At 40.2% G+C, this 20222-nt stretch overlaps 1 protein-coding gene across 1 annotated transcript in view; it reads right to left on the reverse strand.

Annotated features, from left to right (window-relative positions):
- Positions 1–3338: 3338 nt before the first annotated feature.
- LOC125982100 (short transient receptor potential channel 7-like) overlaps positions 3339–20222 on the reverse strand; it is a 47185-nt gene continuing 30301 nt past the window's right edge. The window contains 6 exon segments of the mRNA XM_049742302.2: positions 3339–5677; positions 5894–6010; positions 6198–6273; positions 7582–7671; positions 12282–12503; positions 13455–13650. Coding sequence (XP_049598259.1) covers positions 5643–5677; positions 5894–6010; positions 6198–6273; positions 7582–7671; positions 12282–12503; positions 13455–13650 — 736 coding nt within the window. The 3' untranslated portion in view covers positions 3339–5642.

Raw genomic sequence — 20222 nt, forward strand, 5'->3', positions numbered from 1 at the left:
GTTTGTTGCTCTGAAGTTGTGAAGAGTAATGAGGTCAGTACCATCGCTGATGGTGTGATCAGCTCATATCTAAAAGTCATATTTAAAAGGTTTTGCACATAAGACTTGGGCGGTTTTCTCTATGGAATATTAGGGAGAGGTAGATTGTCAGTATCACAAGTGGTATGCAACCTCTATGCCTCGTACATTTCAGTTGTAATTTACTTTTAAGTTCAGTGCATTTATATTGAATCTTTTTTTTTCTTTTAAAACGTTGATCCATAAACAACGGTTTAACTTAATCTCCAACTTTTACATGCAGCGAACAGTTAATGTTCTAATAATGTTACAGTGGCCTACAATAATGTTGAATATTATTTTGGGGAAATAAAACCTTGTTCTTGCACTCAGTGTTTTTTTTTTGTGATGACAATATGATGACATCAGTTAATATTTACAGAGAGAAGTTTTATTTTTCTGTATACTATGTACATATTGTGTGTGTACAAGAGTGGCCTTAAACATCTCGGCACTAGTTACACACCTCGAGGATGGAGCAAGTTGCCTGGAGGGCTTTTTGTGTCAGTCCCTACATCTATCAAGAAGCCATGCCTTCATTCCAGCAAAATTGGTAAACAGTTGACAGGTCTTTTATTTTTCGTCCGACAGCAGCCTGGTAGAACCTTCTTAACCAACTTTATCATTGATGGGCCGGCTCCACATATGAGATTTTGACATTTCACCAATCATTTCAAGTCGCAAAATTGAAACGTCTCAGTGTTATGTATTGTGTAATCATTTTGGCATACGTACATGCTCTGACTATTAACAACCAAAAATATATACTTATAAAAGATAAAGACCACGCTTTGATTGAACTGTAAGAAAAAGCTTTATGAGAATTCCATTTTGTTCTGATGGGATTAGGTCTTCGGGGTGTTTTTCTCTAACGAGAAGCTATGATGAGAAACTGATGGCTTAAAGGAGTGATTGATGTATTAGATATAAAGAAAAATGTTGGCACGCCGCCACTGGCTTTGCTGTTTTAATGACACTTTTCCATTGCAAGGAATTCAAGAAATGAATGTCAACAATCAAAGACGACGTCATTATTGTAAATGCAGTGTTGACAATAAACCACATAACCAAATAATCTATTGCCAGAAAACATTAAAAGAGGGTTGGAATCATCTTATTTTAATTGACAAAAGCGATGTCATCTCGACTCCAAATGAAAAGATTCAGAGCATAATCCAAAGTGCAATTGCTGCATGGTGCTGAGGACGGTGGTGACTTGAAATCTCTCAAAATTGATTCAATTGGTACTGTTGTATTCAAATTAAACTGTTGAGATCTGTTATAACTTAGTTAACTTGTCATTGCTGTATCCAAATCAAACCTTTATCAAACTGTTATCAAACTTCCAGTTAACCTGTCATTGCAGTATTCAAATCGAATGTTATCCTGTGTCAATTTTCTGATAAACAAAATTGCTGCAACACGCCTCCATTTTCAACAAGTCATGTCAAACAAAGATGAAAGAAGTGATGATTATGTACTTGCCAAAATACATAAATCAAATCAAAGCAAACCACATCATCAGTCACACAGTGGCGTTATGTGTGGCTACTCATGAAAAGAGCTTTACTCTACTGATGCCATGACTGCTGATACAAGTAAGACGATGTATTGAGAGATGATAATTACAGGCTGTTAAATGGAATACTGGATGTTCTCTGGCCCAGAAAAGGTTTAAGCCCGAGCTTATAAGGAATGCATTTTACTGAGTGAGGAGTCAGACAAAATTGTAGGTCCACAAACAAGCAAATAACGGTGATACAAGGGAAGACCTGGCAATGCATCTTCAGGAAGGAAACACCCTCCCTCCCTCGCTCATCGTCATTTTTGTGCAGGGGCAGTGGTTTAGTTCGGCGCGTTTGAAGATTTGGTCGCCATGCTACACCTCACTGGGCGTTTCAGCCACCAAGGAGCCTTTAAACCACCTTGGTGACTCAACACCAATGACATCACACCATCTCCTCTACGAATGGAAATAATTATTCTATTATTAACTTGCCATGCCCAATTGTAAAAGTGAACAAATTATCACCCATCCATGAACAGTTCTAATACATATACACTATACACACCCACACACCCACGCACGCACGCACGCACGCACGCACGCACGCACGCACGCACGCACGCACGCACGCACGCACGCACGCACGCACGCGCAACACACACGCACACACACACACACACACACGTCTGCTTCCCTCCCGAGGCAGGCAGCCGGGAAGAGGAAGGCTTCAGAGGAAGCATTCAAATACTCTGAATCCTTGTCTCGTCAGAGGTCATGTTGTTCTGAGATGGAAGGTATATGGAGTGGTTGAGATGGACAGAGAACAGAATGAGAGGGAGGATGAAGAGTAGAGAGACTAGGCGGAGGGAATGCCTTGCTGAGCTGGTGGGGGGTGGGCAAAGCTCTGGTATTGGGCTTCTAGGGCAAATTATGCCAGTGAGGAGGATGTCAGTTAGACAGTGTGCACGCGCACGCATGCATGCGCGCACGCACACACACAAAAATACAAACACACAGGCACACAGAAGCAGCTTGAGCTAATAAAGTAAACTGCTGTTGTGATCGAATGAGACACATTGACAGAGTGCATTATTAAGTGAGGCCCTTAAGGCTGAAACTCAGATCCATAGTCTGACAAGACAGCGCTGAAGGAAGTAGATGATAGAAGATCCTAACATTTTCCAAATGCACGACTCTTCTACCGACTTGGTTGCTATGGGGATCCTGCAATTCCTTTGTTTTTTCTTAGTTCGATTAATCACAGCAGTTTGCATGCACAATTAGAAAATAGTGTTTCCTCATTTGTTTTTGTTCTGTGCAGAACCGATCTTCAGTTAAGTGGTAAAATATGGAAAATAAACACAAGTACAGGATGGTTTGTCCTCAAATAGAGTGTCCACCACTATTTGAGTATATATGGTATCCACATTATGTTTGTGTGGATTGTCAATCATCTCGTCACTGTAATCAGCAAAAGTTCAATAAATCAGCAGTCCAGTTGCCTTGATTAAATCTTAGTCTTTTACAAGCACATTTAAAACCTTAAAAGTGCAACAATTTAATCTTCAAATGAGTAGGTAATCGCTAAAACAATGATCAGCAGGTAACAGCAACAATTGCCTATCTCCTGGAAATTTACAGGCATTCCATTATCAAACGCATTATGCGTCAGTGAACACCATATTTCTTGCTTTTTTTTTTTTTTTTTTGCTTGGAATGTGAAAAAGAGAAAAGACATGACCAAAGTTCAACAAGAAGGGACGAACCAAGCATATTAGAGCTTACTATTTATTTCAAAGCACAAAAATATGAATACTGTAAGATTTAATTTCAATAAGTATTAAAAAATACAGTATTTGAGATCAATGTCCTCCTAGCTATGGCAAATAACGGCTGTTTGTGTGTGTGTTTGTGTGTGTGTGTGTGTTTCTCTGTCTTGAAAGTTAACACAACATCTGTGGTTCTTGTGCATCTTAGCCAGCCCGCCTAATAACAATTATAGTTGACAAATGTTTAATGTATAATATTCTTCTTGGCAAAATACAGTTTAATGCATGGGACATTAAACATGGAACAATAATGCAGTCATAATAATGGCTAGACAATGACTGAATCAATACAACATCTAATTTCAGATATGTTATGGATCAAGATATACAATGTAGACATTTTAAGTTTAATAATGAACACAACAGGATTATTCATGTCATCAACCCCGTGATAGACGTAGCTTCCAACCACAAGTGTGTGTCTTGGCGGCAAGCCTGAATATCGCTCTATACCTACCATCGCCACAACTGACCCGACGCTGTCAGGAAAAAAGTTTTTCAACCCCATGTGAGCATCTTCAGGCTTTAAAAACAATAAACATAAACAACAGAAGGACAAATTATGTCGCACATGGCTTATTGGTTACTAAGATGTAATATCAACATTTAATGGCTCCGGCAAATATTCTAGGAGCAGTTGGAATTTTTAGATTAGGTTCTAAAATATAATAAATGTTATGTGTACAGCTGAGCCTTTATTGATTCAGAAATATTCTTTTTAGTGGTTAGGCTGTTAACTGTGCTTTTTTTTTTTTTTTAATATAAATGAGCAATTGCTACATATACAAAATGTGCCAGAAGATAACATTTGCAGTGTGCCATTTAGCACAACAGAAATTATATTTTACATGTGGGCAGCACATTGGTCAAGTGGTCAGCACAAATAAAAGGTCTTGAGTTCAGTCTTCATTTTTTTCAGAGTGGAGTTTACTTGTTCTCCGTGTGCTTGGGTGGCTTCTGCACCACAATTTAATAACAATTTCAAATCATGGACCCTCACAACTCTAAAACTTAAAGGTCCAAGAACTTTGAAATTTGGTATGCATGCAAGTATTTTTCATTGGCTTTTGTGTTTTTACATCAGGAATTTGCTTTCGAGTAAATGATGGGGACAATAAACAATTAATCTATTAATTTATTCCTTTTTTTTTATGTGAGAATCTCTTTTTGAATGTTTCCGTGGCAGTTGTTGAACTAAATGGAATACTGTTGTCATAGGAAAGTCGGCATGGATGTAATTTAACCTCTCAAACTGCAGTACTATTTCTGGCCACCATTTTAGTTTTGATTTTAGTTTTTTGGATGAACATAGTCACATTGAAGTCAATTCAACAAAACCCCCCAAAAGGTTTTGGTCAAGTTTTAGAGAGAATTCATCTTAAACAAATGATAAATACACCATGTCTTTCAAAGCAATGGCCAAAATTATAGTAAGCCCATTGTCGAGTAACATCATATCGTAAATATAAGACAGGTTAAGAAGACTTGGAATTTAGCTACAAATGATCAAACTAACACAATCTTTAAGACCGTTAAAAGTGTCCTGTTTGCATACACTTACTGGCGCATGAGGTAAAAGGCTCCATGGGGTGATTTCATGATCACATTTTTTAAAACAATTTCAAGCGGGGTTTACATATACCGGCCAAATTCTAAAATATTTCCTCTCTTTCAAAGTCATCCAAGGACTGATTCCTGGATGTCTGTAAAGATTAGTCAGAGAGAATAGCTTGGTATAGTGATCTGTCCGGGCGGTAAGATCACATTGTTTTTTTTTTTTATATATGTGGGGTTTCTCACATTTTAAAAATCGGTTAGATATTAGAAGTTGGTATGTGTATACCCAGCTTAACCCAGTTTATTATTTTTATTTTTTTTGTCACATCACATGGAGTTGTGTGTTGAAACAGATCAATGTGTTTGAAAGGGAATGTCATGTTTCTTAGTGAAAAGTTTTAAGCTCAGCAAATCAATTCAACATATTTTTTTTTTTGGATGATCACTTTTCCCCTAGTTGCACAACAGATTTAATTAGACTGCCTGGTGTATAAAGGGCTGTGTAGTCTCTTGACACGCCTGTCATGAGAAAATGCAAGCCTGTGCAGCGTGAATAAAGATTTCTTTCCTCTTTTTCTTCCCCATGCCTTCATCTCCTGGTTGGACATGTGCCCATATCTCATGGCAGTGCTTTCTTCTTCTTCACCTCTTCATCTACCAAGCAGTCTTCTATTTCAATCAGAATAGCACTGTCAACACCATTCATCCCAGTCGGGTTTACTTGGCACTGGAAATGGAAACATTTTCTTTTACTTTTTGCTTGAAGACAGCAAACTGAAATTTGTTTTCTCAATGCTTTGCTTGCACGTTTGTCCTTCAGTCTCTCATAAACATCCTGCTTCCTGTACTCCACTTATTTGTTGCTGTCTCTCTCTTTTACACAACCAGGTCCCAGTTTTCTGACCGTCCTTCCAGCCCCGTCACTGCCTCATAGTGTTCTTACCAAATTTCTCACTGAGTTGCTGAATAAGCAGGGACAGCTCCCCAGCAGCCTCTGACTTCTCCTCTAGCAGCTCATAACGAAGGCTGGAAATGTCCTGCTTGATTTCCTTCAGCTCGCCTGTGAATACACAATTGCACCATGTGAGCTGTAGGAAAATACACATCAAGTATTTGCATAAGCACAACATCTAGACAGATCTACTTGCTAATTCTACCAAAGCACAGTAATTGCTTATTGCTTCAATTGTACATCCAATTCAGGACCTATGTGGCGTAAGAAAAGAAAGACAAAAAGCGGTCGTTACCTTCGTTGACTTCATCACTCTCTCTATCCACTTGGGCCTTGAGCACATAACGCTTAATGAGTTGCTTCATGATCTTCTGCAGGGGAAATAGTGAGGACAACAAAGTGAGAAGGTGGCGAGGTGATACGGCCGCACTTGTATATCTAGACCGCAAACAAGTATCTCATTAAAGTTTTAACATGCACACAACAAGCTCGGATACAAACAGAGGTGTTGACTATTGATGTCAAAGTTACAACAAGCCTTCGCTACGCAGTATTTAATCGCTCGTCTCTTTTTTCGGCGACTATCGTAAACTGCTGTGCTTGAAAATAACTGGAGTGGCCCAGTGAGCTGAATTTTCTTTTCATATCTCTCAGAGAGGAGATGAAGTGGAGACAAATAAGGAAGAAGGTCTGATCCCTCTCGAGTGCTCATTTGCTAAGTGGCAGCATTGTGTCCACCTCAGTGAGCTCATGTGGGTCATTTCATCTTCATTATTTTGTGCCCTTCCTTTTTTGCCACTTCACCTCTCTCGTCTTATTCACATTTCTCTTGTGTCACTGGCTTTCACTACATCCTCTTAAAACTCTTTATTTCCATTCCTATTAATAATCTTTCACACCCACATATATTCTTTTTCCCCACTCTCCCTTGTTTTGCATTTGATGCTTTTCTCTAGTAGAAATTTTTATTGATTGATGAGTTTGTGGAAAAATTTCCGCTCACAGTTTCCGTACATCATTCTGTTCCTTGTCTTTTTTTCTTTCTTACTTTTTTTTTTTTTTTTTTAAATGAGTAGGCATTCTTCCAAGAATGATCCTATGGGGATTTGGTGAAAATCCACTCAATATACTACATAAAACATATTCAAATGTGACTCAAGGTTTTACAAATCCCAGCCCTCTGACCTGTGAAGTAGATGTGATTACCATGTGGCCAGTGTTGACTTTCATTACTGTGTATTCTGCTGCATGTTTTATAGTAACTTAACAATCAAATATAATATAATTTTGCTTTTGTCATTCAAATTTCACCCATGAGGCTCCAGCTCACCTGCAAATTTATTGAGGAAGAGTCCTACAGAAAATGTATGTACGTACGTATGTATGTATGTATGTATGTATGTATGTATGTAGGAGGCTGTGATTTACCGAAGTCAAATTCCTTGTTTGGCATGCTCAAACATGGCGAATAAAAAACTCTTGAATCTTGAATCTTGAATCTTGAATGTATGTATGTATGTATGTATGTATGTATGTATGTATGTATGTATGTATGTATGTATGTATGTATGTATGAATGTATGTATGTATGTATGTATGTATGTACGTACGTATGTATGTATGTATATGTATGTATGTACTGTACGTTTGCTACTTTTTACTGAATCCATTATTCTCACCTCATATCTGGTTGGATGTTTTCTAGAATTTCTGGACAAATTCTGGAATTCTTCTCCTGCAGGACGGTAAGACCTGAAGTGTTCACCCTGCTGCAGGTGCAAACAATAATGGAATATTAAAGGAGTGACTTTCCATAATAGGATCACATGAACCGAGAAAAAGATACAAATTCCCTTGACCTAAACAAAGCTCTATTCACTATCTTCCATTTGAGCCGTGACCTTACTTTAGAACATACCGTATTTTCCGGACTATAAGTCGCTCCGGAGTATAAGTCGCACCAGCCATAAAATGCCCCAAAAAGTGAAAAAAAACATATATAGGTCGCTCCGGAGTATAAGTCGCATTTTGGGGGCAATTTATTCGACAAAATCCCACACTAAAAACAGTCATGAACGAGCAACAACAGGCTAAACGATAGCAACAACAGGCTAAACGATAGGTATGCTAACGTGACAAACACAAACAAAGAGCTGAGAACGGGCCTGACGTAACATATAGAGTGATTAAGGACAACTATTACATGAATAACATGTTTATAAAACCATCAGTGTCACTCCAATTCATTAAATAGCAACAACAGGCTAAACGATAGGTATGCTAACGTGACAAACTCAAACAAAGAGCTGAGAACGGGCCTGACGTAACATATAGAGTGATTAAGGACAACTATACATGAATAACATGTTTATAAAACCATCGGTGTCACTCCAATTCATTAAATAGCAACAACAGGCTAAACGATAGGTATGCTAACGTGACAAACACAAACAAAGAGCTGAGAACGGGCCTGACGTAACATATAGAGTGATTAAGGACAACTATTACATGAATAACATATTTATAAAACCATCGGTGTCACTCCAATTCATTAAATCCATCGATCGTTCTTTGTCAACAATGGGTGTGCACGGCTGAGGGCGCTTGCGCTTCAAAATATTCCACAGGCTCATATAACGATAGATAAACTATATTTTAAATAACTATAATACAAGCCAATAATATTATCAAACCATCCGTGCACTTTAATTCCATTAAATCCATCGATCAAATTCCTCGTCCTTTGTCAACATCGCCGCGCGTGCGCCCTGACGTCAGCCTCGTCTTTATTCCACAGATCTACTATATAACTATATTCTAGCGTTAACAAAGTACAAGGATAGACGTAGGTTTGGTAAACGGCTCTTTATTAAACAAAACAAACTTCCAAGCGTGTGGCGGTGTGGACTTCCAGACAGACCGGGCGTGCGTAATGGCCATGTCCGAGCCCCGCGCACCGTTCGCGGACAGCCACTCGGCCGAGCGTCGGCCCCCGACTCAGTAGAGACCGGGCGTGCGTAAAAGCCATAATAGTTTTTCAAACCTTCTATGTCACTCCAAATCCTTAATTCCTTCAAACTCTTTGTCCTCCGTGTCACTTAGAAATGATCACCGCTAATGATGGTAGTCCTTGTGTGGGCACGTTTGTATGTAAACAACCGGCGCGCCGCGCTACTGACGTCACTTGAAATAGTAATCCATTGGTACATCACGGTTCTCCAAACTTTCTTTCTGCTGCTCGATTACTGTTTTCAGCTGCATATTTTACAACTTGAAGTTTGTAACCTGCAAAATATGAGTTTCTTTTTGGTGCCATTTTTCTTAAGCCCACCCAGTTGATGAGTCACGGCCAACGGTAAAATTTAGAGCGCCCTCATCCAGTTTCGTCTGAAAATATAATTTTTTTTGGTTGTTTTATCAAAGTCAAAGTCTGCTTTATCATCGATATATTTTTTTATATACTAAGACACACAAAGAGATTGAAATTACATTTCCACTATCCCTCGGTGAGATAGTACACATATGCATACAAGCAACACAAAAAAAACCAAGAAGGCACTAACAATGAATAAATAAGAGTATTGAATAAATGATAAATAAACAAATAATAATAAATAATAATAATAAATATAAGAGGAGCAAAAATGGAGCAAGTGTACATACAGCAGACAGTGGACTTGGATATGGTGCTTTAAAGTGTTAATTGCTTTATTTGATGTTTTCTCTATTTTTTATGTTTTGAATATGTTCAAGATAAAGAAATAAAAGCATGTGAAGTGATCAACTATACTAAAAATAACATGGGAAGTGGTCAACTATACTTGTAAGTGATGTCTTAATGATCAAGTAAAAATTTGTGAAAAAAAAACATATATAAGTCGCTCCTGAGTATAAGTCGCCCCCCCACCCAAACTATGAAAAAAACCGCGACTTATAGTCCGGAAATTACGGTAAGTGTCATTTTAACACTGCAGCACTAAAACTAGCTGTGGTCACACTGCAATGAACTGATACCTCCCCTTCGGCAAAATCATATTAATACAGTATGGCACAGGGAAAGTAATGTTTTGTTAATTGGCTAGATTTACAATAAATGTTTTCGTTTTAATCTAATAATCTAAGATTGACAGGTACGCCCAGCTGCAGTCCTGGAGGGGCCGCTCTCCTGCCTGTTTTCCATGTCTACCTGCTGCAGTTTGGACACCCCTGATCCAAAATATACTCACGCACAGGACACTCCTTTGGAACACATTTAAATGTAATCCAATAGAATGGATGCAACAAATTGTCTATATAATCACAATGGCTTTCCTAACATGCTCTAATGTTGTTCAACAAATAAAACTTTGATAGCATCGATCACAAATCAGCAGTCGGCTCCTTATATTGAACTGTAATATGTACCTGTATATGAATCATACTGTATATATACGTATTTGCAAACAAATCAATCCATAATGACAGCAATTTCCTGTCATCTCATTGTTTGCTCTGAACAAAACATGTCACAGCCAACTTTGACTACCAGAACATATCTGTAGCAATCTGTACAAAATTATTACATGTAATAATTTGTATCTCGGGTGAGTAGGATGTTTTGTCATGTTATTAAACACGTATGGATTCTAAACAGCTCTAAGTGCCACAGTGGCATTTACTAACTGCAACTACTGGTGACAGTGGTGGTATTAAGAGATGGATTAAGCCGGGCTCGTCCCTTTTCAAGGCCCAGGGAATAAAAAAATACATCCCACCACTGATGTATTCACATATCAAAAAGTTGTGTGAATTAATAGCACAGCACAAGTGCACTGTATGTGATTCTCTCATGTATTTTACAATCATTTGATTTCATTTCAAGGGTAATTTAGCAGCACATCTGTTCTATCTGACATAAATGGATAAAGTTCCATTTGAGGAACTCCAACTGTGTGGGGATTATTTTTTGCAGAACCATAATGAAAGCAGATATATTGATTGCTTGCTGCACCCGTTTGACTTTAGATTTCAAGTGTCAATACTGCAGAGAATAGGAGAGCCAGGTGAGGCAGCAGAGTGGAACAGAGCTTGTCTCGAGCCAAAAAGCCGACAAATACCTGAAAGCCTCTAACAACCTCTCTAATAGCTTAGCTGAGGCGCCGGCCTGACACATTTGCGTCGACAAATCCAAAGAGGAAACGCGAACCGACACAACAAACGTTTGGATCGATTCTCTGTTCAATTCTCTGTTATGTTAAATCAGAGGGATTTTATGAGAGTGGGTCCTCCCTGGCTTTAGGAAATGTGAAGTAATGTGAAAGTGAGGATGCAGCCAAAGCTTGATCAACTCTCTTGTGTCATAACACATCAACCCAACAGACCAGTTGTGTGGAAGCATTGATTCAAGCATTTCTACCTGTCACTCGTTCATGTGGTCTGTTCGACACTCTCAATATGGTAATGGGCGACATTTTGACTCGGATTTTGTAGCATTAGCAGGATGTTTGTATGCAATGTTGTTTAATCACTTTACTCAAATTGTACATAGTGACATAAGTTACTGTATGTATAGTGCTTTTATACAGCATCTAGATTGTATTTATTTTCCATGTTTTAACTGTGCATCTTTTAAGAACCTTGAGTTGAAAATAAACATCCATCCATCCATCCATTTTCTGAACCGCTTAGTCCCCACGGGGGTCGCGGGCGTGCTGGAGCCTATCCCAGCTGTCATCGGGCAGTAGGCGGGGGACACCCTGAACCGGTTGCCAGCCAATTGCAGGGCACATAGAGACAAACAACCATTCGCACTCGCACTCACACCTAGGGACAATTTGGAGTGATCAATCGGCCTACCAAGCATGTTTTTGGGATGTGGGAGGAAACCGGAGTGCCCGGAGAAAACCCACGCGGGCTCGGGGAGAACATGCAAACTCCGCACAGGGAGGGCCGGAGGTGGAATCGAACCCGCACCCTCCTACCTGTGAGGCGGACGTGCTACCCAGTGCGCCACCGAGCCGCCCTGAAAATAAACAACTGAACTAAATTGACCGTGCTTCTTCTTAATCGTTATTTACATTTTCAACTGATTGCAATTATACCAAAGTTAAAAATGTAAATGGGTTCGATGTAGGAAAAGCAAGAACACGTAGCTGAACTAAACCCACAGCTATCTTGTGATAGTGTTATCTAATATCTTCTGACAACTGTGTGCTTGCTCAGTAGAAGTAAATGCAATAGCTGAAACAAAACACCACACTGAAAAAAAAGCAATTAGGCCTACTTCATGGTCACAATTTGGCTTGAAAGTCGTCCATGGAACATTTTTGATTTTGAAAGCTATTGTATTTAGTTCCCCGTTAATTTACTTCTTGTGTTTGGTTCCGACAGTGATAATTACCTTTCCCTGAGAGTTGAGCATACCAAGCTCCAACTCATTGCCGTGCTGGTGTTTGCCCACCTTGCAGATTCCTAACAAGCCTGACTTGATGCGCAAGACCAGGTAGTAGAAGGACTTAGGGCTGGGGACCATGTTAAAGGGGGCGGGCAAAGTGCGACCCTCGTCGAAGTAGGAGAGCCACAGCTTGGCACGAGCAAACTTCCACTCCACGTCAGCGTCCTCCTGCAGACCAAAAGTGTGCTTAAAACGACAGACTTGGGTTAAAGGTGAAAGCTAAAATAATGTTTCCCTTAGACAAGGAGGTTCTGAATGTTCACGCTGACGCAATGAAAAACGAGACACTCTATTCATGTTAAACAGGCGCAGTGTGTTTCAAAGTGGATTGCGATTAACAGGGCAGGGGCAGAGCTTTCAAGGCCCGCTCAAGATTTTCCTCTCCATTTAGCCATCCTGGGTCACAGTTCAAGTCCCTCAGCACACAAAGATAAGTGTTGCCGTAGTCAACATTTGTGCGCCCCATCCCTCAGACATCTTTCGTTGCATGCCTGCATGTGTGTGGTCTACTTCTCTGAGAGGAGTGCAACAAAAATATACAGTAAACTGTAAATCAAATATTCCCTTGAGAGAAAAATAATGCAACATTTCATCAAAACCAACAAGAACAAAATACATCTTCTTTGTATGTTGTTTGTATGTTGTATGTTTGTGTTTTTCTTTACCCGGAAAAATTACCTTCCTAACATACCAATGCATTACTAACACACTTTGACCAAAGCTAGCAACAACAACAACAAAAACAACAATTATTTTTGGATTAAAAGTGAAACCTCTTCAACAAATAAATCAGTCCAGTTGCCTCAATTCAACCTTTGTGGATTAACACAAACAGCTAATATCCCGCTACACTGCCTACTTTATAAACGGATGGGTGAAAAAATACAGAATCTTCTTTTATGACAGATATGACAGTTTTGTGGTATCTGCAGCTTAAGATGATCAATACTACATTTGGAAAGCAGAAGAAGCGCAACTCAGTCCGTCCTATTCTGTATCAATGCTTTTACACTTTAAAATAGTCTAAACTCAAAAATATTCCATATAAGGAACACTAACAACCTCTCAAAAACACCAACTTATCGGCATTTTTGTGGGAAAAGGAATATAAACGTTTACCTCAATCTCCTGGTACGAGTTGTTGATCATGGCAATGAGCATGTTGAGAAGGACGACCACCATGGTGACGTTGTAGACCCCGTACAGCACGTAACCAATGTTCTCTATGAACTTATGGTCATACTTCAGCACTACTGAGATCACTTCCGACAGCCCGAAGATGGACCAGAAAAGAGTCTTAAAACTCTCCTCCACTCTGCAATGATAGAAATGGTAGTAGTAAGAAAAGCAGGATGTGAACCATAAAAAATAACTTTAGTTGTGGTTGTTTTTCTCAAGCGAAAAAACTGCATTTATTTAGAAAGGTTATTTTCAACACCACTGTGGTTACAAGCCCACTTGGGAGCAGAATGGAGTTATTCATCTAATTGACTCTTTTCTCTCACGGTCTTACCCTTCTTTTTCTCGCGTTAAAGGCTGGGGGAAAAAAGCTGAGGATACATGGGATTCAACACTGAACCGCATCAATCCATGCAAGACTTGGACGGCTACAGTTTAAAGTTCTCCATCATCTTGTGCTAACATTTCCAAGTATTGGATCGATGCATTGAAAATTCTCCCTCTCTCTCCCACAGGTTTTAGATCAATCTGAGATTAGCAGTCCTGAAGGGGATAACCTTTGAAAACATAAAAAAAACCTAGCTTTTACATCACAAACCATGTCAAATTGAAAAATGAGACACCACCTCTTTTTTACTCTCATCGTGTAATAGAGTTGTGGCAAGAAAGAAATCATCTCACTTACTTAGAGCATTTTGGGATCAGGAACTGCCCCTCACTGACAGTGAACTAACGTGTGCTTGTTGGGCCAGAAGGACAAAAAAAAGATGCAGGAATTGTGACATTGATGTTTTGGCAAATATTGCTTCGAAACAACTGAAGGGTGGCTGAGGAGAGGGAAGATGGCACTGTCTGGTTGGATAGCTGCAGGCAGGTAGAGGTAAAGCCCGGGGGGTCTGTCAGCTCCCCCATAAGGCTCAGTGGGTTCTTCCAAATTGCCTTGGTTCAAATACACGGCTTTAATGGTGCACAGAGAGCCTGATAAAGGCATGTGGGGGGGAAAAGTCTCTTGAAGTTTGAAGCAAGACACAGTGACTTTTTTTTCCCACTGCATTCTTAAAAAAGATCCTCTGTTGACTACTTCAACTTTCAGGTGAATATAAATGGAACTTGTTACACTTTCATGCGCTCATATTTTTTTCCCCTCAATATACTGTGCATGTACTTAATCATAGAAGAATAATTCAAAGAACAATTGAAAAAAATCCTCAAATTGTTAGCGTGGAAGGGATGTTATCAAACAAAAGTCATGATTTGATTTTTGTTTGTTTTCCTTGTGTCTTTTGTGTCAATGGCTATGTAAACATGGATAGAATTTCTTCAATCCAATCAGAGTTTGGATTGAAATTATGATCGGCTTCGTGGACACTAAAAGTATTGTGTGTTTATGCGTCTTTTGGGGAGAACAAATCATTTGGACTTGCGCAGATTGACAGAATATAGTAGTAGTAGACTTTTTTTTATTAGTGGTGGACAAGGAAGTCATAGGGACTTCTGTGTCAACAAAACATCTCTCTGTCCATTTCTACTTTACACTTTAACATTAGTGCACGTATTTTTCCCATTGGCGGTGTTACACTGAGGTAACACTTCCTACTGGATCGACAATGTATTCGCCGGGATGACAACTCTCACTAGCTTTTGTAAGACTAAGATACGTATTATTTTAAAAAATGACATACATTTCACCTGTTCTCTCTGCAAGATGTTATCATCTCTGTTAGAGATTTGCTCACTCCAACTTATTTTGCAAGAACCACAAGAGACAAGGCAAGTTCTTTTAGACACCTGCAGGTGGAGAGTCCATTCGTCGCTGTCTGAACAGCGATTATCGAATGAAGTCTAAAAGTCTCCTCCCTGCAAGGGCATATTTATTAGGAGGAACAGAGTGGGGGTGGGAGTTGACAGGTTTGGTGAACCCCCGGCCTCTGATAAGATCAGAGCAGGGGGTGTTTTACACTATTGTGGGAAACAGACTCTGCATTGTGAGGGCCAGACGTGATTGATTTAATTATTACATTGTGAGGGCCAGACGTGATTGATTTAATCATTACAGTCTACATTCCAACATAATCATAGGATCAAACTAACCTGAAAACCCTAACAATCTCCAGCATTATATGCAATATACTGAAGTGACAACAACAGTGGTTCTTGTCTCCTCATCTTAGTATTTTTGTGCCGCTGTGCTATATTTTGTAAACCTCGGAAAAGCTTCCTCACTATTCCTTTACACACGGCCAACAGGCTGTCATGAGCACAACCAAGCAAGGTAATTTTACTGGGCTTTGCCTTGAAAGCTTGTTATTTTGAACCTTTCACATTTGAAATAACGTCTCATCTCTTATCTGCACTTTCTCTTGACGTGCGATTCTCCCTCACTTTGAAAGGTGTCACACTGAAACACAAAGGCTAATTGCTGGGTCTTAATGGTATGCTATCCACAATTATGCTTTTAACAAAATTACTCTTCATTTCATCTGAATTAAACACATTTCAGATTTGGTGTTGCTATGATATAAACAACAACAAAATACAAATAAAGACAAGTAGTATTGATGAGCTACTCTCCAGCCTATACTCGTGTCTGAAAATTCCACACTCTAAGGGACAAATGTTCTGTGTATGGGTAATTATAAAAAAATGCACCTAATGAAAACTATTCATCAGAACGGACTGTTGGTTAAAGTCGATAAAGAAGCGAGACCTTGCTATGTGCACCACCCTGACAGATTAAGCTTTGGCAGTTTTCTCATGTTCTGCAGACTCATGGCTAATTTACACTCTTTACTTGCTATGTCACTGTCATGACATTCAGTGTGGTGTGAAAGGGGTATTATGAAAAGATCCAGCCCTTTGATTTTAGTGTTGTAGACAACCACATACATAACACCAGACCTTCTATGTTATCACTAGGCAAGTAAATACATGCGCACTTCAAGTGGAACTACTCAATTAACATGTTCAAACACTGAAAAAAAAATGTCTTGAATTCAAAATTAACAAAGTCCATTTGAGAAGTCAAATAGTGTTAGAGGGAACCTTGAATATTAGACACAATACAATCTGTGATGCAAGCTGACCACCGAATTGAATGTAAAAGCAAAAATATTTTTTACTTTTCAGACCAAAGACAAACCTGAAAATATCATTCTTTTTACTATTTTACATTAAGTCATGTAGAGTAATAATGTTTTATTATTATTGCAGCCAGATACGATACCACCTTTTCACAATAAATTACATTTCTTGTTCTGTGGTCATTATTGTACAACGCCTTCCCCTGAGATATAAGTTTAGTACCTTTCAAGACCATGCATGTATATAGTGTAAAACACTCACATTGCAAATTTTCTTTTACCCTCTGAAATGAGTACAAATGCTATTATTCCATTTCAGCATTCCCAAACCTCTGCATAGTACTTAATACAAATTACAGTAATATAATTACCGTATTTGCCGGTGTATTGGTCGACCTTTTTCGATCCAAAATCGACTGAAAAAAATCGACCTCGACTTATACACCGAGTCATAAAATTTAACTTCGTATTCATCGCTTCAAATGTGATGGTAACCAAGGCCGTTTCTCATGCATCTCATTGTGCGTTGCATTTAGAAAATTTGAACCGGGCGGCGTGCGCGAGTGCGCGGCCCGCTGGAAGTCCAATGAGGCGCCGCGATCTCCTCCGCGGTGCTTATAAACAGCCGATCCGCTCGGCGGGGGCTATTTTCGGCCACTTGGCGCGTGCGCACGGCCTCCCGGATGTGCCGGGCGGGTGCGCGAGCTCGCCGGCCGCTGGAAGTCCAATGAGGCGCCGCGATCTCCTCCGCGGTGCTTATAAACAGCCGATCCGCTCGGCGGGGGCTATTTTCGGCCACTTGGCGCGTGCGCACGGCCTCCCGGATGTGCCGGGCGGGTGCGTGAGCTCGCCGGCCGCTGGAAGTCCAATGAGGCGCCGCGATCTCCTCCGCGGTGCTTATAAAGTGCCGATCCGCTCGGCTTGGAGCTATTTCCGGCTTCCCGTTCGTGCCGGGCGGCGTGCGCGAGCTCGCCGGCCGCGATCTCCTCCGCGGTGCTTATAAAGTGCCGATCCGCTCGGCTTGGAGCTATTTCCGGCCTCCCGTTGGTGCCGGGCGGCGTGCGCGAACTCGCCGGCCGCGATCTCCTCCGCGGTGCTTATAAACAGCCGCATGCGCACGGCCTCCCGGAATTTGAACACATTTCGTCAATAAATTTCGCATATTGAATTTTGAAGTTTAATATAATGCAACAATTGAGCTCGACTTATACAAAGGATATATCATAAAATCGTAAATTTCCGTCGAATTTTAGGGGGTCGACTTATACACCGAGTCGACCTGTACACCGGCAAATGCGGTAAATAGAATGTAAAGAATTAGTTTGTTCATTGATATTTTGTAATGGTTAGAATCGGTCAAAAATTGTAGAAATTACACAAATTACATAAGAAAAATATTTTTTGTGGGACTTTAAAATTTAGAATTTTTGATGAGGCGGCTCGGTGGGACACTGGTTAGCACGTCCGCCTCACAGTTAGGAGGGCGCGGGTTCGGCTCCACCTCTGGCCCTCCCTGTGTGGGAGTTTGCATGTTCTCCCTGGGCCCGCGTGGGTTTTCTCCGGGCACTCCGGTTTCCTCCCACATCCCAAAAACATGCTTGGTAGGCCGATTGAGCACTCCAAATTGTCCCTAGGTGTGAGTGCGAGTGCGAATGGTTGTTTGTCTCTGTGTGCCCTGCGTTTGGCTGGCAACCGGTTCAGGGTGTCCCCCGTTGATGGCTGGGATAGGCTCCAGCACACCCGCGACCCCCGTGGGGACGAAGCGGTTCAGAAAATGGATGGATGGATGGATGAATTTTTGATGAGTGGGAATTTATGGCATGTTGAATGTGCTGAATGATTTAATTGTGAATCAGAAACAATTTGAATCTATTTTGTTGAATAGAATAAATAAGAAATAAATGGTGAATTGAATCGTGAATTTGCTGGACAATTTTTGAATTTTGGGGAAAATTTGAACATTTGGTATGAGAAAAACAGTAGCACTGTATAGCATAAATTGTTGGAACAAATTGAAATAGCAATAGTGTGAATCAGTTAATAAATTAACACTAAAACTACCAGAGTGTATACCTTTAAGAAATAGAGATGATGTAGAATATATGAATTCAAGATTTTTTTTCTGCAAAAAAATTGTGAACATTAAGAAAATAATGTATTAAGAAAAAATATGTAATATTTTTTGGTTTTGTGAATTATGATCATGTTGAAGTTTTTTTTTCCCCAAGTTAATTTGAATGAGCTAAATGTTTGAAATTTCAAATAGGAAGGATGTCAGGGTGTACTTACCGTGAGTGTCATTGTATTTGTTATACGGTTAGTCTGCCAGTAAACATAAACTGGGAGTAGCATTGAGTGGCTTGAAGCCTCCTCGTCAGTTCGTCCAACTGTAACAATCTCACAATCTCAATTTGTCACTCATACCTCAAGGCACCACTGTATTTCTATTTTCCATGTTGCCAGGACGGGTACTCTCCTGAAGCAACTAAAATAAAGCTAAACCCAGAGTTGTAGTCCATCCTTGTATTTGCTGAGTGAGTCGAAGATTCACAAGGGAGCAGTTTGGAATTCACAATTTTGTGTGACATTTTACAGAAAGGCTGGAATTGTACAACCTCAGGCTCTAAATTTCAACAAAAACCCTGTTAACTATAAATATCAGGAGTCTGGTTAGGACGTGCGCACACTGAGCGATGTGGTGGATCGCTCAATGTGCGGGGTTTTGCCGCATATGTGTCAGAGTTTCTGCCGCACTGCTTTTGCAGCAATTCAGAACATGAATCGCAACTGCATGATGTGATGGAGTCGCAAATGAAAGCTAATCAAAATGCACGGAAGCTTTCACAGGTGTGAAATGTCCATTTCTGGGTTATAAGCACGTGCTGGGACACCGGCGGGATACATCACGTGTTGCCAAGTGATAGAAATACAGTTTACTATTGGGTTTTACAACAATACTTAATCATATTTGATGAAATAGCTGAGCTTGTGTTTAAAAAAAAAAAATGTACGTATGCGTGCGACATACGTACTGTGTCGATTAAAATGAATGGGAGTAAGAACCACCTTTAAATATAGTTCTGACTATTCTGCTTTATTCTCGCCAATGTGCTCTTTCTGTCGTAGTGGCCCAATGTGTGGGATTGAGTTGCCAGGTGTCATTTTTTGCAATGATCGGATCCTAGTCAGATTCAGAAGCATTGCAGTGTGTCGGACGTTATATCACTTTGTGGAGTCAGAGTGCCTGGTACGAGAGCTTACTACCATATGCTGCCGAAGGGGAGGATGCAAGTGGCTGAACTATGGTAACTCAGGCATTGAGTTGTTATGGTTACACTGTGAGTGTACATATGTGTGTGTGAGTGTGTGTCTACGTGTGCGTGTGGCCCATTATACAGCCTGTTGGGAAATGCCACTCTTAATAATAGATAATAGCACGTCGTCTGTCTCTGTCGCCAGATGCCCACTTCCCCTGCTGCTTTACTGATGCTTGGACAATGCTGTCGCGATAACACACCTGCACACGTTGAATGCTTGTGGCAAAGATCAGAGGGCTAATGTCCTGCAGAGTGGTGCTTGGTGTGTGTGTGTATCACCCTGGCTCTGCAGGAGCTTTTCCATCCAAATC

Source organism: Syngnathus scovelli, chromosome 1 (assembly GCF_024217435.2).
Source record: "Syngnathus scovelli strain Florida chromosome 1, RoL_Ssco_1.2, whole genome shotgun sequence".
Lineage (NCBI taxonomy): Eukaryota > Metazoa > Chordata > Actinopteri > Syngnathiformes > Syngnathidae > Syngnathus > Syngnathus scovelli.